We start from the raw sequence: 27,517 nt of genomic DNA, 5'->3' as shown, positions 1-27,517 counted from the left end.
CTGAGTGCTGAAAGCTTCTGGAGGGTCTCGCAGGCCTCAGTCACCTGCAGCAGGAAGCAGATGTGCACACTGTCACCAAAGAGTTTCATTGATGGTGTTGCAATGTCTGGGCTTGCCTGTCTTCCTCTGTGGTGTGCCCCTCCCTCTCCCTCCCTTCCTTCTTCCCTCTCCCCCCCTCCCTCCCTCTTCCTTCCTCCCCTACCTCTCCTCTTGGGACCTGAGTTAGGTCCCACCCTAGGATATTTCAAAGGTCCCTGAGTGGTGTTCACCTGTAATCCCAGCACTCAGGAGAGGAAGAGAAGAAGATTAAGAGTTCAAGAATACCCTTGGCTACCTAAGAAGTTTGAGCCTGTTTCAGAAAAGCAAAAACATGGGCTGGCAAGATGTTTCAGCAGGTAAAGGCCCTTAGTGCCAAGACTGGCAGCCTGAGTTCTATCCCTGGGACACACATGGTAGAAGAAGAGAGCCCAAGCCGGGCCTAGAGGCACACACCTTTAATCCCAGTGCAGAATCGGGCAGATCTCTGTGAGTTCCAGGACAGCCAGAGCTACTTAGTGTGATTTTTGTCTTGAAGGAAAGAAAGAGAACCCATCCCTACAAGTTGTCTTCTGACCTCTGTGTGTGCACACAGACACACAGATACACACACACACACACACAAACACACAATTTTTTTTTTCTTTAACTTTCCCTGGGGAATTCTAACACCTAGCCATGCTTGCAGAGCATTGTGGCTTGTAGATACAGCAGGCTCTCCGAGGGCTGACATAACCGGAAGCCTTTTATCAGGCAACTTTCACTGGCTGGGAGCTCCCTCCAGGGGCCAGGAAGGGCAGGTCACCGAGAGAGCAGAGTAAGAGAGAAAAAGAAACAGGGTAGGGGACTGCAGGACTGGAAGGCCTTCAGAGGCTGGGTTGCTTTCTCCCCTCACTTAGCTCCTCTGACCCTGTTCACTGCCTGCGGTTTCTGCCCAGATTCACTTACTGATATGAATAAGAATCCTCCCTGGTCCACCCCTCCCCCATAGGCTCATAGGTTTGAGTATTTGGTCCCCAGTTAGTAGAACTGTTTCAGGATTAGGAGGTGTGGCCTTTGTTGGAGGAGGCCTGTCACTGGGGTGGACGGTGAGGTTTCAGAAGCCCACATCACTCTCAGTCACCAGTCTGTCTGCCTGCCTCTGTCTGTCTGTCTGCTTCCTACTTATAGATAAGAATGTAAGCTCTCAGCTGCTGCTCCAGCACCCTGCCTACCTGCCTGCTGCCATGTTTCCTGCCTGACGGCCATGGACTCCAAACCTCTGGAACATGGGCCCCCAAATGAAATGCTGTCTTTTATGGTGTTCTGTCATGGCAGTAGGAAAGTAACTGACAGTGGGCAGCTCTGGAGAGTGGCTGCCTGATGCTCACTGTAGATCCCATGGAGACAGAACTGCCTTCCAGAACAGTCATGTGTGAGGCCTCATGAACTGTGTCAGGCCAGACAATCATGCTCCCTCCACATGGCTCTCAGGTGACCTGGCACTGGCTGTGGCTTTTTCTTGGTACAGTGGGATTCCTTAATCTTTTCCCACTCAGGTCAGCTTTTTTTTTTTTTTTTTTTTTTTTTTTGCCTGAGAAATTTTTATATGATTGGAATTCTATAAATATATAAAACAGGTGTACACATAAACATTTGCTGATAATAAATTATAAAGGTATTTATTTTAAGGCAATTCTTTGGTATTCATATAAATTTCTGCCCCTTTCCCCTTACAAAGACAGGGTCTGACTATGTACTCCTGGTTGACCCAAAACTCTCTATGTAGACCAGGTCTGCCTCTGCCTTCCCAAGTGCTGGGATTAAAAGTGTATACCACCATTCCCTGAGTTTACCACTTACTCTTTACAATAAACTCAACCTAAGGTGTCATTCTTCAGTTACTGTTCGCCTTATTTTTGAGACTGAGTCTCTAACCAGGAGTACACTAGACTGGTTGGCCATCCAGCCATCGCTGCCTCCCAGGGCTGGGATCACAAGCACCAACCAGCAAGATCAACTCTACATGATGCAGTGGTCAAACCCAGGGCCTCATGCTTGCAAGGCAATCATACTGACTGAGCCATCTCTTCAGGCCTCATGAGCCTTGTCATGTAACAACAGAGGTTCAAGAACACATGGCCCAGATGGGCTCACCTGCTCCTCCCAAAATGCCCATGGAAAGTCCCCCCAGCCCCTGGTGACTCAGGCTGAACTCACTTCCCAAATCTGCTTCCTCCATCCATTCACTTATTCTCTCATTCACTGGTTCAAGTGTTCTGTTAATACCAACATTTGCTTCAAGCAGAGGGCAGGGCACCTGTCCCTGCCCTCCTCAGTGAGATAGTGTGGATAGACCAAGGGTGTGGATTGAGCACCATGATGGGAGTGTTAGATACGATCTTAGATCTCCCTCAAAAGGACTATGAAGTTAGTAGCAGATGATAGAACCTTCAAAAGATGGGGGGGGGGGCCTTGGCCACACATGATGGCTCATGCCTTTAGTTCCAGCACTTTGGAGGCAGAGGCAGGATGATCTCTGTGAGTTCGAGGCCAGCCTGGTCTATATTGCAAGTTCTAGGCCAGCCTGAGCTACTTGGGGAGACCCTGTCTCAAATAAGGTAAAAGGCAAGGCTCACTCGGGGCGGGGGGAGAAGTGTCTATGGGACACAACGGGTATGTCCTTGAAGGGATGTAGGCCTTATCCCTTCCTCTTCCTTCCGTGGGAGGCAGGGAGAGCAGGGAATTATATGTCTCAGGCTGGCCTCAAACTCATTATTTAGCTGATGCTGACCTAGAACTTGTAATCCTCCTGCCTCCACAGCCCAGTGCTGTGGTTACAGGTGTATATCACCATACCTGATTTTATGAGGTGTTGGGGTTAAACCCAGTGTGTTTTGAATGTGAGGCAAGCACTCTACCAATTTGCTCACATTTCTAACCCCAATCTTACTAAAGATGAAAACTAATTTGCGTATCAATGAGATTAATGTGCAATCCAAAGACTGGAAAGAGTGCATGGACAGAGAAAACACAAGAAGCAAGTTCACTGAGTCATTTGGAGCGGAGTGGGAGCTTCCCCTGGGCTTACCAGGTCAGACTGGGTGGACCCATCTTAAGTCTGGACCTCTGCCATCACAAGACTCACAGGAGCCTGGAGAGATAGCTCAGCCAGTAACGTGACCGTCTGGCAAGCATGAAGACCCGAACTTGACGCTTAGTACAAAAGCTTGTAATCCATCACCTGAGAGGCAGAGATCAAGAGCACTTGCCATTCTTGCTAGAGGACCCAGGTTCAGTTCCCAGCACCCACATCTGTTACAGCTGCCTGTAACCCCAGTCCCAGAGGTTCTGGGTACCTCTTCTGGCTTCCAAGGAATTTGTACACACGAGGTGCACATAAATTCATGCACATGTACTTGCGCGCGCACACACACACACACACAATCGTAAATAAATAAATCTTAAGAATAATGAATGACACAGTTTGTGAACAGCTTTAAAAAAAGACCCAACCAACCAGAGGTGGGCAGCCAGGAGGACACACTTGAGGTTGACCTCTGGCCTCCTCCATGTGCACCCACACGCCCACACGAACACCCAGACAAGTGTCAGGGTGACAAGCTCACAGGAGGCAGGAACACTATTGTGCCTCACTCACGAGCTGATACACAGGTCAGTGAGTTGACACTGGAGAGTACTGCAAAAAGCCCCTGGCCTAGAGAGGTGCTCAGGCCTGTCACTAGCAACAACATTTATTAGCCCTGTTGTTCAGGGCATCCTCTACACAGCTGTTGTCCCTGCAGACAAATGACACTGGCTTTCCAAGCAGTGCTTGCTTGTGCCATTTTATTTTTAAAATAAACATCTTTTTCTCTCTCTTTCTTTCTTTTATTCTTTCTCCTTCCTTCCTTCCTTCCTTCTTCCTTCTTCCTTCCTTCCTTCCCTCCCTCCCTCCCTCTCTCTCTCTCTCTTTCTTTCAACAGGGTTTTGTGTTGCCCAGGCTGGCTTTGAACTTGCTATGTAGTGGAGGATGGCCGTGAATTCCGATGCCCCTGACTCCACTTCCTGAGATTACAGGGCTGGCCACAATATTTGGCTTATGAGACGACAGGGATGAAACTGGCGCTCTGTCCATGCTAGGCAAGCACTCTGCCAACTTGCTAATATGTAGCTCAGGCTGTCCTCAAACCTATGATTGTCCTGCCTCATCTTCTTCAGCATTTGCCTCCTGGGTTGTGATACAAGCTACCAATTTTTTTTTTTTTTTAAGAAATGAATTGAAGGTGAGTCTCAGAGCTGGTGAGCCCCAGCTGCAGTCTAGATCTGGGGACTAAGCTGAGTACCTGATCCATAGGGAAGGCAGCTTTTGTGACCCACATCTTGCCTCTTTGGACAGCCATGGCTGCCATTCCACAGTATGGATGCCCTGTAGACAGATCAAGCTGTGGGAGAGAACAGGACACTTTGTCTGCATTCCAGAGATCCCCTCACCACCCCCCCAAACCATGCTGTGTGCCGCTTCCACCCCAGACCTGGCTGGTATTTTTAGCTCAGAGGCACCCTGCACAGCCCTGTACACTGACCAAATTTAGCAATCTCAAGAGCCTCATCTGGACAGCGCGATGAATGAACAGGCTCCAGTGAGTGAGCCGCAGCTGGCAGGGTTCTGTTGGAGGTGGGGAAGCCTGGAGATCCTGAGCAGCCAGGAGAGAATGAAGACACTGTCATCCTGTGGGCCAGTTAAGCCTTGGGTACAGCAAAGCTAACCCCATATGCACGGGCACCAGAGCCGGGCAGGGGTAGAGACATGGGAGGTGACCTGACGGGGCGTGAGGTGAGGGTGAGGCGAGGGTGAGGCTGCAGGGCAGTGTGGGGAGGATGGTGGGACATGGTGACGTTCGGCCCCCATGCCACATTTTGTGGTCACTTGTCAAGACTAGTGTGTATTTTATCTGAAATTAGAAAGCCTGAGACAGAAAAGATTTAAATAACCCAAGACTAATATTCTCTCTCTTCTAACGAGAGAATAGACAAATTCTCTACCTGACTAAATGCTTCTTTTCCATCTACTAGATACCTTTAACCTCCTCAGTGTCAAGATTCACAGACAGGCCTGCTGCTCTTGCTCCCTGATGACACAGCTCCCAGGTAGAGAAGGGGTTTTCCACCAGGTACAAGGTTCAAGGTTCAAGGAGTTCCCAGGGACGGCCTAGGCTCCTCCCATTGTTTACTGCCTCCGAGGTTATTGTAGCCACTGGTGCTGGGGATGGCATAGCACATGGTAAGCTCAGTAGGCGTGCTCTCTACCGCTCAGCTACCCATACCCTGTGCCCCTGCCTTCCACAGTTCAGGCCCTAGAATATAATTATAGTCATTGTCTGAGAAGTCTTAATTACGTTTGGATTGCTCTGCACGCTTACAGCCCTTAACGAGAGATGGCATTCACAGCAGACCACCCTGGAAGCTCAGTTAGCCCCAGGAGAACCATTTTTAACAGATTTTTCTAGATTTCTTTTTGTTTTATGAGCCTGCCTGTATATCTATGCACCCTGCGTGTGCCCTTTGCCTGTGGGGGTTGGAGGAGGGAATCAGATCCCTTGAAACTGGAGTTACAGGCAGTTGTGAGCTGGTATGTATGTGGGTGCTGGGAATTGAACCCGGTCCTCTGGAAGAGAAGTTAGTGCTCTTAACCGTTGGACCATCTCTCCAGCCTGAAGAGCTATTTCACTAGAGCTGTCTGTATGGTGTCTCTTGGCCAGTTCCCATCCACAGGAAGTTCTTGTGGTACTTTCTGCTGTGGCCAGCCCAATGGGCCTCCAGCTCTGTCCTCTGACTGGGCAAGAGTGGAGGCAGGCACCCCTTCTGAAACACTAGGTTGTGCAGGGTTTCAAAGAAGATTGGCAGTGACCAGGTTTGTATCGACAGCCACACCTTGGAAATGGTGGGGCAGCTGCTCCAAGCATCTCACACCAGGCACTCAGCTACAAACCCACTGCCATGAAAGGCTGGGGAGAGAGAGTGGCAGCCGAGGTGAGGGTCACATTCCAAGGCACTGGCTCTCAATATGCTTAAGTAGCAGTAACAGTGGCCTTCAGAGATGACACAGGACCACTGGCAGTGCCTTCCCCGAGGACTGTCAAGGGCACCAGGGGAGCTGAATGTTTTACCCTGGAGACAATCAAAAAGCCATTCTGGCCACTTTCTAAAAGTGGTTCTTTTTTTTTTTTTTTTTTAAAGGTCTTTGTGCTAGGTGCTGGGTGGTGGTGGTGCACGCCTTTAATCCCAGCACTCAGGAGGAAGAGGCAGGTGGATCTCTGAGTTCGAGGCCAGCCTGGTCTACAGAGTGAGTTCCAGAACAGCCAAAGCTGCACAGAGAAAGCCATGTCCTGAAAACAAAAACAAACAAACAACAACAACAAAACAAAAAGTCTTTGTAGGGGAGAGCTGCCGACAATTTAGTTACTGTCTCCTGGCAAAATAGGCATTACCTGGGCCAGAAGCGACTTCAGGCCGGATCTCTAGGTCTCTAAACTGTCTGAAGCAAAGCAACCCTCCCCAAGCAGGTTCCCCCTACCTACCACTTTCACCAGCAGGTTCTCCAAACACCCCTAACTTAGCAGCCACTCTTTCATCCACTCTTTGGGCACAGCACAAAGCAAGCTGCCAAGACTTTGTGTGCAGTTATTGAAGAGCCTTGAATCGCCGGTATGGACGCTCAAGAAGGAGACGCCTGCCCTCTGGCGGGCACTGCGGCACTGCCGCTACCTTAGGCTCCCTGCGCCAGAATCCGCCGCTCTTCAGGAGGCACCTGTGTGTCTGTGTGACCTCCTCCAGCGGTGGGATTCCACCCAGCACAGAGTCAACACAAACCGCCCCAGCCGAACTTTGCTGCTGCCTGCTTTAAAGGTTTGTTTATAAAGAGATTTTTGACATGTCTTTAGAGATCTGCTGGGCTTGTTTTTTATTTTAAATATTTTTTGAGACAAGGTCTGAGGTAGTCCAAGTTGGCTTCGAACTCACTACGTGGGGGAGGATGGTCTCTTGTCTCCACAAGGCTGGGGTTACAAGCCTGCACCACCACAGGCAGCTGTAACAGACGTGGGTGCTGTGAAGTGCACTGAAGAGTTCCCACTGTGGGTACTTCTTTAAAATTACAATTATTTGTGTGTGCATACACATGTATGTCATGATATAACATGGTGACTTGCATGCACATACACACACTCATGTGTGTCATGAAATACACCTGGCACTCAGAGGACAATTTTTGTCCTCTCCTGGGGATCGAACTCAAGTCATCAGGTTTGGCAGCAAGCACCTTTACCTGCTGAACCGTCTTGCTGGTCCCACCATAAGCTATTTTAAAACTACGCTCCAGAGACGTGAGGAGTGACACGGTGTTGTGCAGCCATCATGAGCATTCTGAAGGTCTCTGCACTGCAAAACTGTTTAATGGGAGTTTAAAGGTCCCCATTCAACCCCATCTCTCTGCACTCCCACCCCTGCTGACCACTGTCCTCCTGTCCCTCTCTAGCAAGCTCACTGCCCTGGGGAGTTCCCATCCTACCACTCAGCAGAGCTGGGTGTCTCCCTAGGATGGAGCACACTTACTTCTAGGCCTGCTTGGTAAGCCACTGCACACACGGACCACATTCTGTTTTGCTCTTTGCCCACGGATGGGGTTTGGCTGCTGGGGCACCCCTTGAAGGTGGGGTTCACATCTCTCTCGGGAACCCCAGTCTCAGTTCATTTGGGAGGGGGCCCAGCGGCTGGCTGAGGAACCACTTGGAGCTTTGGCTTTAGTGTTCTGGGGAACTGCTCCTCGTCTTCACAAGACAATGTCTAGACGTTTTCACCCACAGAGCGTGGGGCACGAGGTCCTCCGGGTCCTCACGACGCAGACATGACGCCGAGTACGTCCGTGCCTCTGCGTGTACATGAGTGTGGACGTCACTGGTCGACACTGAGTGGCTTGCTCAATTTCTCTGTGCCTTATATTTTCAAGATAGGATCTTGTAAGGAAGCTGGCACCCAAGGGTTCAGCTGTCTCTGCTTCGCAGCCCTGGGATCACAGATGTGCGATGCCACGCCTCACTTTCCACTTGGGTACTGGACAGCCAAGGTCCCCACACCTGTACAGCAAACACCTAACTGTTGAGCCACCCCCGCTCTCCTCACTCAAGAAGATACTAAAGTTTTCTAAGTAATTGTATGCGTGTTTGTGTGTATGAGTGTGTGTGTGTGTGTGTGTGTGTGCGCGCGTGCGTGCGTGTGCGCGTGCGTACATGGCACACCACCATAAGTCAGAGGGCAACTTAACAGAAGCTGATTATCCTCTTCCACCATGTCGGTCCTGGGGCTTGCACTCAGGTCATCAGGCTTGGTGCCAGGTGCCTTACTCACTGAGCCATCTCACTGGCCCAGCAAGACATTAAAAACAAAACCAAAACATTTTTAAACTAGCTGGGCGCGGTCGTGCAAGCCTTTAGTCCCAGCACTCGGGAGGTGGAGGCAGGTGGATCTCTGAGTCTGAGACCAGCCTGGTCTATAGAGTTCCTTGGCCAGCCACAGCCAATAGTAACCTATCTTGAAAAACTAATAATAACAATAATGATAACAACATAATAAGTTAAACCATATTTCTGTGTGTGTCTGTATGTGCAGTCTGCGCACGCAGTTCAGTGCCTGAAGAAGCCAGAAGAGGGTGTCAGGTCCCCTGGGGTCGGAGATACAGGTGGTTGTTAGCTGCCCAACATGCATGCTGGGGACCTAATTCAGGCTTTTTGCATGAGTGGCGTGGACTCTCAACTGCTGAGCCAGCTCCCCACAACCTTTTAAAGACCATTATTAGCTGGTTTTCTGGTGTAGATGTAACCCCAGACACTCAAGGGGGCGAGGTCAAGGCCAGTCTGGGCAACTTTCTCAAAAGAGAACGGATGAAGACGGTTGTGGTGTGCTCAGTGGTCGAGAGAGCCTTGTGCAGCATGCCTGAGGCCCCGGGGTTAATCTCTAGTACAACAAAAATAAAGAAGACTGCCATCTTTCCACAACAGAGATCGTTTTAAGAAAAATCATTTCATTTTATTGAATAATGACAAAATTCTTCCCAACAGTCAAAAATATGAAAATCAAGTCACAATAACAGCGTATGACAGAGCACGGTGTAAATCCTGTTACATGTCACATATAAATGGAGTTCATTCTTGGCAGGGAGAGAGCACGGTGTCCCTTCTGCTGGGGGCTGCTCCTGTGTCCACACCTCAGCGGCCTCACTCGTGGGATGTTTTAAACAGATGGACATTTTAAGAATTTTAGCTTGGGGCCTATGGGTGACTGGAGACATGGCGGTGTAGGGGTCCACAGCAGAGGTTCACTGAGCGAAGACAGGGACCCTGGCTCCTGTAGACAGGCCCTGGCTAACCTCAGCTGCACAGAGATGCTCCAGACACTGGAGGTCGGAACAAGGGTTTAAGGATATTCTCCCTAACTAATGAGAATTAATAAAACAAGCCCTCGAATTCTTCACAAATACACATTTCATTATCAGACTTTCAGGTTTCTTCTCATAGCCAATCTTTTTTTAAAATGTAAATAAAATACCTTCAGGAAAACAAAAGGATTACAAACTTAAATACTAAGAAATCATATAAATATATGTGTTTTTTTTGTTTTTGTTTTTTTTTTGAGAGATAGTCTCATGGAGCCCAGGCTGGCCCAGAGTTTGATATGTAGCTGAGGATGACCTTGAATTCCCATCCTCCTGTCTTTGCCTTCTGTGTTGTGGTCAAGACAGGTGTGAACCATCACACCTGGCTAAGGAACAACAATAATGCTAGGGACAATACCAGGGCAGTTTCATAGCTGGCAAAGAATATGATTAAAAGACAACACAAGCCTGGCCTGTTGGCAAAGGCTAGTCATTCCGGCTACTTGGAAGACTGGGACAGGGGGATGGACAGTTCAAAGTGTGGCTGAGTTCAAGTCTACCCTGGACAACTTAATATTAAAAAAAAAAAAGAAAGAAAGTTGTGTCGGGGCTGGAGGTGTAGCTTGGTGATGGAGCATTTGCCCAGCTTGTGCCAGGCCCTGGGTTCAACCCACAGCTCTACAAAAGTAGGAGGAGCAAAAACTAAAAGTGAGCCTTGCTCTATGTCAAAGTAAAATCTATTATATTATTTTTTTTTCTAGTTAAATGAGCTATTCTCGGTTTTCTACTATTCCAACTTTTCATAACATTAAAATCCTTGGGTTTAATTTAGAATTCATTAAAAGCATCACGGTCGCTTTAAATGTCATGGAAAAATTAATCGGTATATATATATATATATATATATATATATATATATATAAAGGATATAATTCATTTCAGTGTTTAAAATCGTAATATCAGAAATGTCAAGGGTGGACACAACTCAAAAGACTCCTTGCTCTAACCGCTAAGGCGTTAATAGTTCTGAGCTCCTGTGGGAGTAAGTATTACCTAAAAACTGTCCCTGGCTCATTGTGGGCCACCCTGCCAGTGCCCAGAGAATGAGCCCACGGGGCTCAGGTGTGCCCTTCATTCCAAGCTCTGACTCTAGGCTTTAGGAAAAAGCTGCAGGTTTTTTTTTTTCCTTCAAACATTTCTACACACTATCTCAAACTCGGGGAACTCGGGATGGCTACGGCTGGGAACTCATTTCTGACTAACTTCTTCCCCCAGAGGCCGCAGCACAGCACAGAGCAGCCAGTCACTTATCCATCATGTTAAAGATCATCTCGCAGGTCAGGCCTTTGTCCAGGCTCTCGTTCTCGGCTTCATTTTTGTCTCGGTGGCCCAGAGCTGGCTCCTCAGGGCACTGCGCCTCCCTCGAGATGGTGCTTTCCTGGGCAGCAGCATCTTGGGGGAAAGATACAGAGAGAGAAAATGTGAGAGAAATCCAAGACATCCAGATTGGGGAATCAGAAAGTATACATTGAAAACAACCGCTGTGGTTGGAACCCAACAGCGGGCATGCCAGAAACAACCCGACCCTCCAACACTGGCTTTCGGTCTGTGGCTTCTAGGCAGGACTCCTCGGTCGTGGCAGTGGGGACAAGGACTCCTTTGTGTAAACACAGCAGGTACTACTGTAGGAGACCAGCAGCTGCTCATGCATGAGACGCTTGTGGTATACTTCTCTTCAGACGTGGCAAGCAAAAATGTCACCAGACATCACCCAGGAAATGGCTCAGCAGGTATTTACTGCTAAGCCCAAGCCTGGCGACCTCAGTTTGAGGGGTGAGTGTGAGTGACCTCGCAGAGGTGTGGCTACCACACAGCCAGCTGAGGAAGGCTGTCAAGTCTCCCAGTGACCTGTTTCCACCCTCACTGATTCTCTGAGGGCTGGGGCTAACAACAGGGCAGGGTGGAGGGGGAACACTACCAGATTAAACCAAAGTGGCTAGAGAGGACATACCATTGTCCCATCCTGCTCCTCTCTCCACTGCCTGGGGCCGCTGCACGGGTCTTCCTGTTTTGGAGGTGGCCAACTTCTCGTGCTCCGGGTCACACTTCTTCCTGTGTCTCTGCAGGTTACTCTGTGGAAGATGACACGGGCCACCAGTGAACTTCATTGTCCTCGTGTGCAGTGTGTGACCCAAAGACAAGCTTTGGTGGACCCCTGAGGCAACTCAATAGGTAGAGAGGCACTTGTCACTAAGCCTGCTGGCCTGAGTTGGAGCCTGGGGACCCACAAGATGGAGGTCATGCTCTGAGCTTTGCACGTGTGCTGCGTGCGGCAAGCTCCACCCACTGACACGCCACAAAATATGTCAATGATTACATATATATATATATACATATATATTTAAAGTGGGCTTCAGGAAGACAGGCGGCAATGTGCACCTTTTAGATTTGGGGCTGAAACTGAAAAACAAACCCAAACCAAAATGACCTTTAAAGTGCATGCTTGTGTGTGTGTGTGTGTGTGTGTGTGTGCGCGCGCACACACACACATGTATGGGTAAAAGTGTCTCTGGAGGCCAGAGGGGGCATAAAATTCCCTGGAGCTGGAGTAGCAGGTGGCTGTGAGCCACCTGATATAGGTGCTGGGAGCCGAAGTTAGGTTACAAGGTTACAACATGCTCTTCAGTGCTGAGCGTGTCTCTCCAGGGGCCCCAAATGGTAGATCTAGCAATAAGCTAGCATGTTTTCATTAGTAAAATAAGAGCTGGCAAAGAGAAGAGTGAATCCCTCTTTCCGTGATGCTCCTACTCAGGGAAGTGAGGGCTGACGCTAAGCGAGAGGCACCACCGATTTCTAGGCCCGCCATCCTGCAGAGGCCTGTCACCTGGCTGCTCCCTGGAAACCTGAGTTCAGAACACAGGCAGCGTATGTTCGCACCACACTGGAGCTCAGAGAGCAAGGCTGGCTGTGGTGGCTCATGCCTGTAATCCCAGCGGGGGAAGGAAGCTGTAAACAAGATAGGTGGAAAAGCCCGTGCTGGCTGGGAGTGCTTGCAGACACAGCTTGGGATCTGGTGTACCCTCTTTATGAAGCAAACCTGTCTTGCCAGGCTACTTCCCGTTGATGTGTTCCTTTGCATCACATGGAAAACAATTTGGGGGCTCATTTGGGACTTACTCGGGAGAGGGCCTAGATCCCCTGCACTGGGGGAGGTGCACCTCACTCCCACACTGATGGCCCCTGGCCTTTCAGGTAAACAACACTCTTTTGATAATGATCTCAGGAAAGAAAGTTTCTCAGCAGCACAGGGAGGACCCCCCCCCCCCCAAATCCCACCGGTGACCAAGAAGTTCTTGCTCACAAAACCCAGGTAGGAAGTGCAAAGAGTGGCAATGTACTCCTGGGTGGTTGGGTAACCCTGGAGGTTGTAAGGGTGAATGAGGAGTCAGGTCCCCAGCTCCATGTAGCTCCTTGGTGGCTTTGGCTAAAAAGCACCTAACAGAGGGCTGCAGCACTGGGGGAATCAGCTGAAGATGGAAGAGGAAATCAGAAGCAGAATACAAGAGACCTCCATTACCTGAGGCCGAGATTCAAGAACTCTCTGTGTGTGGTTGAAACTGACAGATAAACGCTCGTGAATCCAGGACAGGAAACAAGTAGGTTAAACAAGGCTCTGAGGAAGCAGATCCCCCAGACAGGGGGCAGCTCTCCCCTCTGATGCCTGGTGGAGAGGGCACCGTTTGGTATTCACAGGCCCATCTGATCCAGCCCACGCCAAGGTCACGTCTCTTTCCCAGATTCTCCGTGTGCTCCCCCAAATCACAGGGCCACTATGGGCTCTGGGGCAAACTTCCTGTTCTCTCCACTTCATCACGGGTTCCAGGTACCAGCTTGTGTCTGGGAGCTGGAGGGAGATTAAACCAAGGCCCAGAGAACACCCCTGGCATTCAGTTACAACTGTGCTAAAACATACGGAACCCCGTTTCTTGCTGTGAGAGCGTGGAATAACTTCCTTTGCTAGATTGCTTGTGTTTTATTTTATTTTGCTTTAGTGGCCTATAATGCCTGGGCTTCATGTACTTCCTCCTCTTACACCCATTCTGATCTTACTTGGTTCCCGTTTCAGCGTTTCTATTGATGGGATAAACACCATGACCAGAAGCAACTCGGGGAGGAAAGGGTTACAACTCTCAGGTGACATAGCATCCCTGAGGGAAGTCAGGGCAGGAACTCACACAGGGCAGGAACCTGGAGCCCGGAACTGATACAGAGGCCATGGAGGAGTGCTGCTCGCTGGCTTGCTCCCCATGGCTTGCTCAGCCTGATTTCTTACACATAACACTGCCTGCTTAGCCCTTTGACATCAGTCATTAAGAAAATGGCCTCCAGACTTGCCTACAGGCAATCAGATGGACGCGTTTTCTTAATGGCACCTCATCCTCCTAGATAACTCTAGCTTGTGTCCAGTTGACAAGCAAAGCAACACGCAAACAGGCAATGGCTCCCACGGAGACTCGTGCCCCAGTGACGGATGGACTAACTCTATCATGGGCTGAGCACACCAGTTTCTCTGTCACTGTCTTGGCTGGTGACCTCATCAAGATAGACACAGCCATGAGACTTGGCCACCATCTTGGACAACATCAAGATCATGGCGACCATGTGACTTCACTGACATCTTAGTTAACCCACCTCACGGCGTGAACCAAAATGGCAGCATCCATAAAAACATCTGGAATTCCTGGGTATCCATCTCCGCACCACAGGCATTCGGTCACAGGCCCTACTCCTCCCACTTCTTCCCTCTTTGTTTTTCACCTTCTCAGATACCTAAATACGGACCATGGGAATGGGAGACTTGGGGGCCTCTGACTCATCCTCACAGGATGGATGACTGTAAACAAGGGGGGCTGGAGGAGCCAAAAGCTCTTTTCTCCTCAGACCCAAGTGACCCCTAAGCACACCCAAGGACAAAGCCTCACTTGGCCTTAATGAAAAGGAAGAGATTAGTTCTGGCCACCGTTGTGTTCCCAGCTCCATGTAGACCTTAAACACCTGTAAGAAAAGCCTAACTGAAGCTAAAATGACTGCTCTGCCTCCCTGACAGACCTGTTAGCCAACTCCCTAGACGTCAGGCTCGGATCCAGCCATGGTGCTGCTTAGGCAACGATTTCTCACTAACGATTTTTTTCCTTGATAAGAAAAATGCCATCCCGAAACCCTACTTTACACCGTGGCTCATGGCAGCACCTCCCCACAGCCGAGAGAGACAGGCCCACTATTGTCTTAACCCAAATTTACTACTGGTGAGATTTCACTTCTCTCCTTAGCAAGAAGCCAAAGGCGGGATCTCACAGTGAGTGATTCTAGACATTCCAAGAGCCATCAAAGAGCCTGAAAGCCTGTGACCAGCTTCTGGGCCAAAGAAAAATGAAGAACCCAACAAAGATGAGAAGCAATCTTAGACATTTAATAATTAGCCTCTAGTTTGACTTCTCCTGGGCCCACTACTTATAATGCTAATGACCTTTGCCCTCTCTTCTCCCTCGTCTCTTTCCAGGCATCAGTCAGGACTTCCTTTCCACTCCATCCTGGATGTTATACAAGTGAAACTACTGAGGCACTGTTGGGGTCTTTTAGATAGGTCCGTAGAAGAGGTAACCCTAACTGTCATCATAGAATCGGGGCAGCAACCAGCTGGCTCCTTCCAGCTGGAGGCTCATTGAATACGGCACTCAGGCTACATCTACCACCAATGGGGTGAGAAGCACTTACCATGAATGTCAGGAATAAAAGACGAGGCCATTTTGGCTGAGCATGCCCATGAGTCCAGTTTGAGTTCTGGCACATCCTTTTTACAAAAAGAAACTTCCTTGCCAACTTTAACTTTGCTCATGTTTTCCTCTTGGCGCGTGTGTGGGCTCACTGAGATTATTTTTTTCCCCAATATATTCATTCATAAGTGGTCTATCCATGTCTGTGGGGAACCTGCCTGAGAAGCTGGGAGCATTTATTCTATTTACAGAGAAAATGTGCGGGTGACCGGGTCTGCATAGTTATGTACAAAATAAAGCTTGTGTTCAGTTGTGGAGGTGTTGGGGTCAGGACCCCCTGAGCATCGGAGATAAGCTGCTCCCCCCCACCCCTGCAGTGTAGGGAGAAGCAACTGACCTGCCTGCCATGCATAAAGATTAGAGCTAAGAACCCTTGGTATACAGGCTGAGTTAATGCACATGAATTCAGACGTGCCAGCCTTCGAAGAGCAGCAGGACAAGGATGATAAATGCAGCACACATAGGCTCTTCTGTACACAGAGACAGTGGCATGTGACACATCCCTGAGCTGGACATAGAGGGAGCATCGGAGATGCCACCTGGGTCAGATTTGGGTCACCACTGGAAAGGGAGTCATGTTGCTGGCCGGTGATCCAGATGTGTGTGCTAGCAAGCCGAAATCTGTGAATAGTTTTAAATTGAAGCTTGGGATAAACCAGAGTGCACTCGCCTGCCGTCCCTGCCACTCACCAGCATCCTGCTGGAGGGGAAACCCGTGACTCTGACAGGCCCCTGGTGCCGGGACTCAGGGAAGAATGCCAGATCCCAGAGGAGGCAGTTGCTTAAGGTGCCCATCTACAGGCCTTCATCCTCGCCCTCACCCTGCTCCCTATTGCCACTGGGACAGATACCCTAGAGAGCCTGACACCAAAAGGCCATCAGTGGGTGGGGACACCTCAGGTCCATGTGCTCCTGTCCACATTAGAGAAACCTGGCCACAGGCTCCTGCTGACAACTCCCCCTTCCTCTCACACCTGTAAGAAGGGGGCCCCGTCTTTTTCTCAGAGCCCCGCTGTGCTGCTGTCTGTCTGTCCACGGTGTTGATATCTCTTCTAATAAAGTTCCCATCCAAAACCCACTCCTTCGACCCCCTCAAGGCCCCACTGGAGACCCTTCTCTTAACCGAAAATGGAAATTGGATTCAAGTACCCAGCTGCGCTTTCATTTTTAACAGCCAGAACCAGCCTGCCACGCTGATCCCCAATTCCAGACTCACGTACTCCATGATGTGGTACAAGTTTGTTAAGGCCTGACATTTTGAAGTAATTTGTTATGTGAAAATGGAAGATGAATACACCAACTGACAGAATATAAAACGAATGTGGAACGCTGCTTGATTTTACACCCTGGAAACGCCTGAGAATGGAAATCGCTCCATGAAGACGCCTGTTCACAGGACAATTATCAACTGGCACACTTTAAAAACTAGGTCCTGCCCCAGCCCGTGGCCCACAAACCTTTAATCCCTGCACTCAGGAGGCAGAGGCAGATGGATCTCTAGGTGTTTGAGGCCAGCCGGGTCTACACAGCAAGTTCCAGACTAGCCAGGGCTATATAGTGCTATCCTGTCTAAAAAATGAAAACAGAAAACTAAGTTCTGTCAGGAGTCAGAGGTTTCCCCAAACTGTTTTCAACATAGTATGTGGACAATTTACCTCAGAGCCCCCGAGAGCTGGGCCTCCTGGACCAGCAGTTTTACCAAAATGAGAAAGGTTAGAAACAGAAATAACAGTAGTGAGTAACCATGGGGCAATTTCATACCCACCAAAGAACACGAGCGACAGGATCTGAGCCTGGCCTAGTGGGCCAGACCTGCCTTCCCAGCTTCTCAGGAGTCTAATCCAGGAGGAGCACAAGTTCAAGGCCAGAGCAGACAATTTAGCTAGAGTTGGCCTCAAAATAATAAGATTAAATAAATAGGGGGCTCAGTGGAGAGCATGTACCTGGTCCCGGTTCGATCCCCCGAAGCTGTGTGTACGGGATAGTGTTTATAAAGTGCTTGAGTTTTCTGACTCCGAAGACTGGGGGAACCTTCCTCAGAGGAGGTGGTCGCTGTTTGAGGCTGTGGTAGTTGTTGAGGCAGCGGGATACTTACCCAGCGGGAAAAGCCTTTGCCACACTTGAGGCACAGGTGCATGTCGGGGATGAAGCTTGGATCATGGTACTTCCTCAGGTGCACAGTGAGCAGCTGCTTCTGCCGGAAGTGCTTGTTGCAGACAAGGCAGGCGAAGGGCTTCTCTCCCGTGTGTGTGCGCATGTGCGCTGTCAAGCTCCGCTCCTGAGGGAAAGCAGGGACACAGCTGGCACAGGGTAGAAGGGTTCCTCAGAACTGTCCACCGTTACCAGACTTTCCTCCCTCAAGAGTAGTGTGGCCCTCCTAAAAACCAGAGCATGCTGCGTGCCAGGGGGTCAGGGTCATCCTTGGTTGTGTGTGGAGTTCTAAGTCAGCCTAGGTTACAAGAGACCAAAAGCAAAACAAAAATCCTCTACGGTCCACACTTTGAAGGTTTATTTTATTTTTATTTATGTGTGTGTGTGCGCGCGCGCGCGCGTACACCTGGGCGGGGCTAACAGAGGAAGTTGGAAGAAGGTGTCTGATCCCCTGGAGCTAGAGTAATGGGCAATTGTGAGTTGCCTTATGTAGGTGCTGGGAATCAAACTCTGGTCCTCTATAGCCACTGATCATCTCTCCAGCCCCGATTCAGCCTACACTCTGAAGGACAGTGAGATCCCGTCTCTGCTGTCCACTGGTGAGGCAACAAGGCGCAGCGAGATCACCACACACTCCAAAGTGCTTTTGCATATGGGCGTGAGACATAGCACTGTTTACTGCGAGAAACCCGAAGTGAGGAACTGACAAACATTTCTGAAAAGTTCAAAGAAAATCAGCATATTTCAAAATAACACTGCATCCTAATGTTACAGTGTGGGCTGGGGTGTTTGGGGCTGAAACTAAGAGTTAATTGCCCCCTGCTTTTTCTTTGGAGTCTGAAAACCCTCTTCAGGGAACCCAGGAGAAGCCTGACTCTCTTTCTCTCTGATTTGTGGGGTGTTTGTTAAGTATATGGAGAACCCAGGAATGCTGACACACTGTTAAAAAAAAAGAACGGGAGGAAACTGGGGAGTTGGCTCAGTGGGTAAAATGCTTCCTGTGCTAGAGTAAGAATTTGGGGCCTGGAGAGATAGTTCAGTGGTCAAGAGCACTGGCTGCTCTTCCAGAGATCCTGAGTTCAATTCCCAGCAACCACAGGGCAGTTCACAAACACTCCAAGATCGCATGTCCCATGGGATCTGATGCCCTCTTCTGGTAAGCAGACAGACTGCATTGCAGATGTGATACCCATATACACAAAACATATTAACAAATAAAATGGGAATAAAAAAAAAAGAATCTCCAGCTTGGATCCCCAGCACCCCTGTAAGAGCTAGGTGTGGTGGCATGTGCCTGCAACCTCAGCTCTAGGAGGAGGCAGTCAGGTTCCTGGGGCTGTCTGTCTGGCTAACCTACTCATGGAGCTCCCAGATCTGCCAGACAGTCTCAAAGTATGGGGTGGAAAGCAGCGAAGAGGACGCCCAGTGCTGAGCTCTGGCCGTTCCTCCCGCAGGCAAACGAAAGCCTGCTTGCTAGAGATGGCCAGATCCTATGGGAAAGGTCTCCAAGGACCCGAGAGCTGTAAAGTTCAGCAGTGATGGCAAAGTTTCAAAAATCTGAACTCTCAATTTTCTTCCGAAAGGTGACGTTTTTATCAGTGGGAGTGTGACTCCCTTAATTTCTCATTGTGCCACCCGTTTGTCGAGAGAATGTCCCCGTCCCTGAGTGCTTATCACTGCATGCAGAGTCTGTCTGCCAAGTACTTGGTCAAAGGAAAGTGACGGCCGTGGGAAACTGGCCGCCAATCCAAATATCCCACTGCCCAGGCTGCAGAAGGCAGGCGAGGTACTGTTTACAGCGTCCATCTCTCCCACCTCTCCCACAGGACATTAGAAACTGTTGGCTCAAGATTTCCCAAGGTGACAACCTTGACAGATTCACTGAGGGCATTTAAGATCATTTATCATTGTGTGTGTGTGGGTGTGGGTGTGTTTGGGGTGTGTTTGGTGTGTGGGGCGGTGCATGTGTGGAGACAGAGGACATCTTTGTGGAGCTTGCTGGAAGACCTCACTGGCCAAGGCAGCACTCAGTTGCTGAGCTATCTCACGGCCCCTTCAGGGCCCCTTCATGCCCTGTGTTCTGGCTTCTGGGCAGGCAATTCACATCCATGGCCAGCGCGAGTCTTTCAGGGCGTCACTGCCGCAGTTGGGGCAAAGACACAGCACTGCTCTGACATCAGCCGTCCACACAGGGAAGGAGCGGACTACGCTTGCATCACTTTGATGGTGGCCTGGCTTGTGTGGCGAGGACCTCAGACCCCTCGGCAGCTCCAGCCGACAGCCTGTGGCCACTGCAGTTACCCTGAGCTGGCTGCTGGGTCAAGCCCAACTCTCTGAAGGTTATTAGCGGGAGGAGGTCTCTTTTCCTTCTCTTTATGTGTGTGTCTGTATGTGCATAAGCCCGCAGAGCTCTGAAGAGACATTGGATCCCCTGCAGCTGTAGTTATAGCTGGCTGTCTGCTGCTCAGCATGGGTGCTGGGGTTCAAACTCCAGCCCTCATGACAGAGCAGCAATCACGCTTAACTGCCAAGCCAGCTCCCCCGCCTTTAGCTTCTTTCTTTCCGTTCTTTTTAAAATTGATGCTTAGTTATTACTGTATTTTAACATACTTGAGTGTTTTGCTTCCTTACATGTGTGGACCTGGTAACCAGAGAGGTCAGAAGAGGGGGTCAGATCCCCTGGAACTAAGTTATGGACCTTGAGTTATGATAGTTGTGAACCGCCACATGGCTTCTGGGAATCAAACTCAGGTCCTTTGCAAGAGCAGCAACAACTGCTCTTAACAGCCGAACCATCTCTCCAGCCCCCATAGCCCCTTTCTTAAGAATGACTGTTTCCCGCTGTCCTGTATACTCGCACGCTTGGCTCACACGCCCTAGCAGCTTGCGTGAGTGGTCACAAGTGTTCGCACCGCATCAGCATCACACACAGTACCTGCTTGCAAGCGTAATCACACTGCTTGCACTTGAACTTCTTCTCGTTCTTATGGGTCCTCTGGTGCTGAATGAGGGCGTAGCGCTCATGGAAGCCAGCGGGACAGTATCGGCACTTGATCTCCTCGGGGCTGTGGCTGTGCAGGTTTTGCAGATGGACACCTGGAAGGGCCACAGGAGGCACCGTGAACATCCGGGCACTTTCTGGGCAGGGCGGAAGTTCTGGGTGTTGCAGCCTCTCCCTTAAGGGCTCCTCCACCACACTCGCTTGGCCCCTCAGGGATGACAGAGTGCCTCCAGGTCCAGGTGAGTGTCCCCCAAGGCACAAATGCCCCCCTCCGCCCATCCCAACACGATGCGAGGGAGCTAATCAGGAGCTTCAAAGCTAGAGAAGGTTGGCCATGGACCTTGAGAAACTTAGCCCAGTGCAGGGGGTTCGGGGCAGGGCTGAGGGGTTTTCTGTAACAGAACCGTGACTGTTGTCCTGCCTGGGTTCCAGGTCCCTTTGTCCCCATGACCGGAGTGAGGTGCATGCTGGGCATGCCGTCTAGGAAGCTCTTCACTGGGTAAGCCTCAGGCCTAGGCGAGGCTGGACAGAAGACAGCAGTACCATGGAGGAGCACCCTGTACCTCCTGACTTCAGAGCTGGCAGAGCACCTCCTTCTTAACAGGGAGAGGAAAAGCAAGTATCCCCACAGCTCCCCTACAGAGGCCGCAGAGCCGTCACCTCTGGCCCGTGACAAGCAGGCTGTACTTGGCAACTGGCTAGCAGCCCTTTTGTCCTAACAGGTCCTCGGTGCGAAATGCTTTGTGGCACTCCAGGGACAAAGGCAGCACTGACGAAATGTTCCAGACCAAAGTCAAGGTTGGTCAAATACCTCTACCCCTGTAGGAACATTTCCAAAATCCCTGGAATTTTCCAAGGCAACTGGGAGGACTTATTTTGCTGATTTACTGTCTCTTGTAACATCATAATTTTGGGAAGGGGGGGAGAATGAGTTGGGAGGCCATGGAGACTAAGGGAACTGGCTCTCTTGCCAGCTCTCTGGCCTTGATAGCTCCTTGCCCTAAATATGTTCTGCCCTCCATAGCTTCCTGCCCTCCTCAGATCCCTCCTCCTATGCCTACGGCTTCCCTCCCCTCACTGAAGGCTCCCAAGCACATGCCAGGTCGCCCACGCAAATCTCTGCTCCCAGGTATCCTGCGTCGCCAGGGATCACCACAGGAGAAGCCAGATTTTGTGTCCCAGCCTGCCTCTTACTGAAGCGAGTTCCTGAGGGCGAACCCTGTCTCAGGATCGCTTCTATACTCTTAGCTTCCAGCAGTGTGGGCACGGGGCAGGCTGAGGACGGAACAGGGTCAGAGCTGAGCTTCTAAGGCGCTTGCCTTTTGGCATCCAGGCCATCATGACCACCTCCCCTAGCAGAAACATTCTCTGTATCCTTCAGTCTCAGGATCCTCATGTCTGAGGGCAAGTCTAACACGAGATAAAATGACACCCATGGATTCCATCATACCTGTATGTGGACCACCCCAGGACTGGGCGGGCCACCTTCTGAACAGCACTTTACCCAGATCAGCCACCAGAGGGCGGTACAGGACCGCTGTAAAAACTGATCTCTAGAGAAGCTTCCCAGGCCCAGCCAGAGCTTCAGGAGTTGGGTGGGCTTTGCAGGTCTGCAGGCCTTGGGAGGCCAAGGGGACACGGTTAAAACAGACACTCACGTAGGTCGCTCTTCCTCCCGATGGTGGTGGCACAATGGGGGCACTTGTATTTGGGCACGTTTTCGCCGTGCTTCTGGGCCATATGGGTCTTCATGGTCCCGCTCTGGGTGAAGCGGGCATGGCAGGTGGAGCACTCATAAGGTTTCTCGCCTGTGACGTGAACAACAAGTGACTCCGGAGTGTGGCTTCCCTGTGAGCCCCAGGCCTTCCCAAGGGACCTGTGTGCTGGGGCCTCTCCTCTCTGTGGGTCTCAGCCTCAGCGGCATAGGACTAGGAAGGCAAGCCTGGCAGCAGGGTCCCAGGGCCCGCACGTGCACTCCCTGGCACTGGTGGTCCCTCAGCAGCTCACAGTGGGTGCATGAGACTGTGGATGGCAGGAGACCTGTGCATGCACAGTCTTTACCTAGGCAACCAACTGAGCAGGTGATTGGCTGTCACTGGGTGTGTACACCTGGCTCTCACCTGAGTGGGTCCGCATATGGCGCTTCAGCTTGTAGCTGTCCTTGCTGGCATACTCACACTGGCAGCACTGGAAGGGGCGCTCCCCCGTATGGGAGCGAATGTGGCGCTTCAGCTTGCTTGCCTAGGATGTGTGGGAGAGGGTTACTGAGCTGGGAACCTGAGGGTGGTCAGGGCTTCAGTTAACCGACTTCACAAGAGAGCAGTGAAGCTTGCACGGCAGCTCATGCCTGCAACCCAGCACTCGGGAAGCAGAGGAAGGGGGATTGTTGTAGTTCAAGACCCATTAAGGCGATATCAGGAGGCCTTGTCTCATACTGCCCCCCCCCAAAAAAAACAGAAAGGGGAGAGAGAGAGAGAGAGAGAGAGAGAGAGAGAGAGAGAGAGACAGAGACAGAGACAGAGACAGAGAAAAAACAGGAATGGTTAGTACATGCTTGCAATTCCAACTTTGAAGAAGCTAAGGCAAGAGGATTGCTGCAAGTTGGAGAATATCCTGGGTCATATAGTGAACCCAAGGCTAACCTGAGCTACAGAGACCCTGTCTCAAAACAAAAAACAAAAGGAAAAAATTTAAGTTAACCAGACCTCAGGAACACATAAAACAGAACTGCCCTGTCTGCTGCTGATTAATTTTGTCACTGGCTGTGTGTACAAGGTCTTTTGGGGTTAATGAGCAGTGGTCAGGGACGTCTACACTAAATTTCACATTACAATGGAGCAGAGCGCTCTCCTCAGCGCTGAGTGGGTTTCTATCTTCATTTCTAAGGCCTTGCCCGCTTCCAGCAGTAAAGTCTAAGTTGCTTGTAAGCACACAAGCCGGAAAAGCTTTCCAAAGTGGGAACCCCACTCATAGCTACATGGAGGGCCAGCTCGAGGCACCCGAACTGCAGAGTCCTCAGGGGCCAGAGGGATGTTCAAGACAGAGGTGGCCCCCTGGCCACGAACTGTGTTTCTGTGTGCTACTGGCTTTTTTTACAAATGTTTTTGTTGTTTTAGAGACAGGGACTCATCTGTAGTTCAGCCTGGCCTTGGGCGGGCAGCAATCCTGTGGCCTTCCCCTCCTCAATGCTGGCCTTGCTTACCCAGGAGGCAGAGGCAAGGGGAACTGTGGGTTTGAGGTCAGCCTGGTCTGCACAGTGAGTTCCCAAGTCAGCCAAGGCTACAGAGTGAGTACTAGACCAGATGCCACCTCAAACACACAAAAGTAGCAAAGAGGGAAGTTGTAAGTGGAAGAGAAGAAACTCTATCAGGGTTTGGAGGCCATTAAAAAGGAAACAGCATGGGACTTGCCATTCCCCGGGGCGGTGTGCTTGGCTGTCCTCTGGGACATTCTGAGACCACGAGTTCACTGCAAACCCTTCTCCGTGTTTCCCGGGGATCAGGGCCATCAGGACCGGAGGGGCCCTGGAATCAACGTCAGCCCTGCTTACAAACTCAGAAAGACTACATGGACCACTTCCCTAGAATGCAGAATGCACACCTAGGCCAGAAGACTCTCTAGGAACAGAGGAAGGCTTCAAGTGAAAACTAAGACCCAAGATGAACAACTACTTTTTAAAGAATACTGAAGCCAGGCTGGTGTGGCGCCCGCCTTTAATCCCAGCAGTCAGGAGGAAAGGCAGGCAGATCAATGTGCATTTGAGGCCAGACTGGTCTACAACGTGAATTCCAGAAAAGCTAGAGCTACACAGAGAAACCCTGTGTCAAAAAGAGGAAGAAGAAGAGGAGAAGGAAGAAGGTGAGGAGGTAATAATAATATGGGAATCATGGAAAGCAAAGAAAAAGAACTTTTAACACTGCAGTGTGGGAGGGTTCAGGGTTCAACAAAGCAAGTAGTAGGAGATCAAAGGTGGCAACATAGGATGTCTCTGTGTGTTTTCCTGAGGTAGACAAATGCTCTACCACTGAGCTCCAACTCCAGCCCTCTTTTTACGTTTTATTTGTGCAGGCTGGCACCACAGTGCAGCCCAGGGAGGCCTTCAACTTGCCTCCAAGGGGCTCAACAGGATGCAAAAGCCTAAGAAACTGGTATGTCTAATCCACTTTCTTGCTCAGGAATAAAAGGGTAGGGCAGGAAGGGTACATACAGCCCATCACCCTTTCTCAATGCTAGCCATCAAGCACCATCAAATAGTGGTGGTAGCATAGAGGTCAGTGCCCCATGGGCCATCCCTGGGCTTCATGGACTCTCTGCTACTGGGCAGGGTCTCAGAGCCTCGGTGCTTCCATGCAGGACAGCTTCTGCACCCTCACATTGCTGCCACAACCTTTGCCTTAGACAGGAAAGCTCTTTTTAAAAATAGCCACAGCAGAAAGAGGTTCTTGGAATGGAATTCTGACCTGCCTGTGAAATACCCCAGTTTATGAAACACACTTGCGTCATTGCCGAGGTTAAGCTTTCGCCGTCCCCTTTAGCTTAGTTCCTGTCAGAAGTCCCTGTTTAACCCTCCTATGCCAGGCTCACCGCCGGGATGCAGCCAGCTTCCTCACACGAAGCAGAACCTTGGACATGGACTGCTAGAAAATGGACCTGAAAAGGAGATGCCACACACGGCCTTTGTTTTTGCTGAGGTAGGAACATTTCAAGTGCAAGGCCTGTTTTGGGGCTTGCAGGGTGAGTTCAAAGGCAGCCTGAGCAACTTAGTGAGGCTCTGTCTCAAAAGAAATCGCTGAGGACATAGCTCAGAGGCAGAGCAGTTTGAGACCCTGAGTCCAAACCTCAGTGCCACATACAACACACACACACACACACACACACACACACACACACACACACACACACGCACACACCACCTAGTGGCCACGAGAGCAGAGCGTGCAGCTAAACCCCACTGAAGTAGCTGGTGGTCCAGCACGTGTGGACAGGGTTACATCTTCAAGCCAGGAGCTCTGTCTGTCCAGGTGGGGTCGGGGCAAAGCTCAAATGTCTCAGGCCAAATTCCCAAGCTCTCTGATAGGGGAGACATTCTGATTTGTGGCCCCAACTGTGATGTAAAACCCTGGAAAGGGCTTTTTAGCCAGTCTGAGGGCTCTCTCTCTCTTTAGTTTTTAAATTTTTATGTTGTGCATATAAGTGTCTTGCTTACTTATGTCTGTGCCCTACGTGCACGACTGGTGTCCAGAGGCTGAAGAGGGCATCCCTTGGAGCTGGAGTTACAGACGGTTGGAAGCTACCATGTGGGTGCTGGGAGCCAAAGCTAGGTCCTCCGCAAGAGCAGCCGGTGCTCATAACTGCTGACCATCTCTCCAGCCCCAGCGTTATTTCTTAACCATAGCTAATCTCTACAGTCTACACACTTTTAAATATTGTTGTGGGGGGGTGTGGGCAAAGAGATGGCTCAGCAGTTAAGAGCATGCATAGCCCTTGCAGAAGACCCAGGTTCTGTCCCCAGCACTCCTGTCAAATGGCGTCCCTCAGGGTGGCGACACCTCACAGTTGCTCAGGGCTGACTGTGGGGCGGGGGAGGGGGGCCTCACCTCAACGCTGGCGTACTTGCACACGGAGCACTTGAAAGGCTTCTCATGGGTGTGTTTGTAACGCCTGTGCCGGGCCAGTTCTCCGCTGGTGACAAATGCCATGTCGCAGTCTGAGCACTTGTAGGGCCTGGTTCCTGAAAAAGCACGTGGTTTACACTTTTCAAACAAGACCCAACTGCAAAAACTTCCAGTGACTTTCTGGCTTTGAAATGGCAGTCTGGAAGGCTTCAGCAATTAAGAAGTTCTTTGAACTATAAATATCACAATGTACAAGACAGCGTTCTGGGTAACAGTCAGTGCTTTTAGCTGAAATTCAAGAAGGCGTTGGAGGGTGGGAGTTGGTGGTGGTGGGGAGACAAAACGAAGCTGGGAATGGTGTGGCAGGCTTGTAACCCCAGAACTCAGAAGGCTGCGGCAGGAGGATCAGTGGTCAGAGATCAGCCCAAGCTGCAAGTAACACCCTGTTTCCAAAACAAAAACAAAACATAAAAAAAAAAAAGATGCAAAACGAAGCATAAATGAATGCACAATGAAACCCCCTTCTCATTGGAGGGCAAGGTCCAAATGCTTCTGATAAAGTTTAATTAATACATTGATATTAAAAACCAGAATCAACAGCAACAGGAAATTGACAGATCAATGAGCTGGGTCTGTTAGTCCAGGCCCATCATCCTTTCTGCTCAGAGGGCTGCGACAGAAGCATCATAAGTTCCAGGCTAGCCTGGGCAACTTAGACCTCTCAAAAGAAAAAGAAAAAGGGTGGGGCTAGCCCAGTGGGTGGAGCACTTGCCTAGTATGCTTGAGACCCTTTGGTTCGTTCTCAGTGCACATGAAAGGAGACGTTAGCAGATGGTAAGAGAAGACCGACAAAAACTGTTCAAACCACATACTGAAAGGAAAATTACTTAAATGTTGGAGTTGCTTCTTCTGCAATTTTCCTGCATTTGTGCAGTGCCGGGGACAGAGCCCAAAATCCTTCATGTGCTAGGCAAGTGCCGTACTACTGAGCCCCACACCTGGCTTCTGGCACCTTCTCTTTAGACTAAGGTTGACCATCAGTAACAAAGATGGCAGATGGCGAAGCCCCGGGTGGAGAGAGAACTCGCTGGCTTTCCCCTGCACCTCGCTGAGAAGGAAGGCCGCCCCGGGTGCCTCACCTGTGTGGGTGTTGACGTGGTTCCGGAGGAGGGTGACGGTGCGGAAAGCCTTCAGACACAGGTGGCACAGGTGAGGCCTCTCATTGCTGTGGATTTTTACGTGACGAGTGAAACTCGAGAATTTGGAAGAAGTGAAAGGGCAGGCGTCGCACTGGAAGATTCGGGGGGGCCCTGTAGGGAGAGGACACACCCTGACGCATCTGGAAAGATCTTCCTTGAGCGGTTCCAGCAGCTCCAGTAAAGGCCGATGTGACTTCTTTAGCTTCATGCTGTTCAGGGCAATGAGATGTCTCAGAAGCTCAGGACACCCCATTCTCGATGAAGAGCATCTT

At 50.4% G+C, this 27,517-nt stretch overlaps 1 protein-coding gene and 1 long non-coding RNA gene across 6 annotated transcripts in view; one reads left to right on the top strand and one right to left on the bottom strand.

The window, feature by feature from the left end:
* Window positions 1-9,074: 9,074 nt before the first annotated feature.
* Window positions 9,075-27,517, bottom strand: part of Ctcfl (CCCTC-binding factor like) — a 21,859-nt gene continuing 3,416 nt past the window's right edge. The window contains exons 3-10 of the mRNA XM_021657019.2: window positions 27,186-27,356; window positions 26,029-26,162; window positions 22,552-22,672; window positions 22,090-22,239; window positions 20,366-20,526; window positions 17,375-17,557; window positions 11,457-11,577; window positions 9,075-10,897 (exon numbers count right to left, since the gene is read on the bottom strand). Of these exons, the coding sequence (XP_021512694.1) occupies window positions 10,749-10,897; window positions 11,457-11,577; window positions 17,375-17,557; window positions 20,366-20,526; window positions 22,090-22,239; window positions 22,552-22,672; window positions 26,029-26,162; window positions 27,186-27,356 (1,190 nt within the window). The 3' untranslated portion in view covers window positions 9,075-10,748. The remainder of the gene's footprint in view (window positions 10,898-11,456; window positions 11,578-17,374; window positions 17,558-20,365; window positions 20,527-22,089; window positions 22,240-22,551; window positions 22,673-26,028; window positions 26,163-27,185; window positions 27,357-27,517) is intronic.
* Window positions 21,215-27,517, top strand: part of LOC110560878 (uncharacterized) — a 24,036-nt gene continuing 17,733 nt past the window's right edge. For 2 of the 5 annotated variants that reach the window (XR_009591560.1, XR_009591559.1), the window contains exons 1-2: window positions 24,827-25,122; window positions 27,070-27,255. This is a non-coding gene — a long non-coding RNA (uncharacterized LOC110560878). Of the gene's footprint in view, window positions 21,230-23,933; window positions 24,290-24,499; window positions 24,580-24,825; window positions 25,123-27,069; window positions 27,256-27,517 lie in introns of those variants that run through there. The other 3 variants (XR_009591562.1, XR_002477152.2, XR_009591561.1) reach the window with 3 other exon arrangements.

Source organism: Meriones unguiculatus, chromosome 4 (genome assembly GCF_030254825.1).
Source record: "Meriones unguiculatus strain TT.TT164.6M chromosome 4, Bangor_MerUng_6.1, whole genome shotgun sequence".
In the NCBI taxonomy this organism is placed as follows: Eukaryota; Metazoa; Chordata; class Mammalia; order Rodentia; family Muridae; genus Meriones; species Meriones unguiculatus.
The sequence above is the reverse complement of the archived record's forward strand: the minus strand, read 5'-3'. Positions and strand labels throughout refer to the sequence as shown.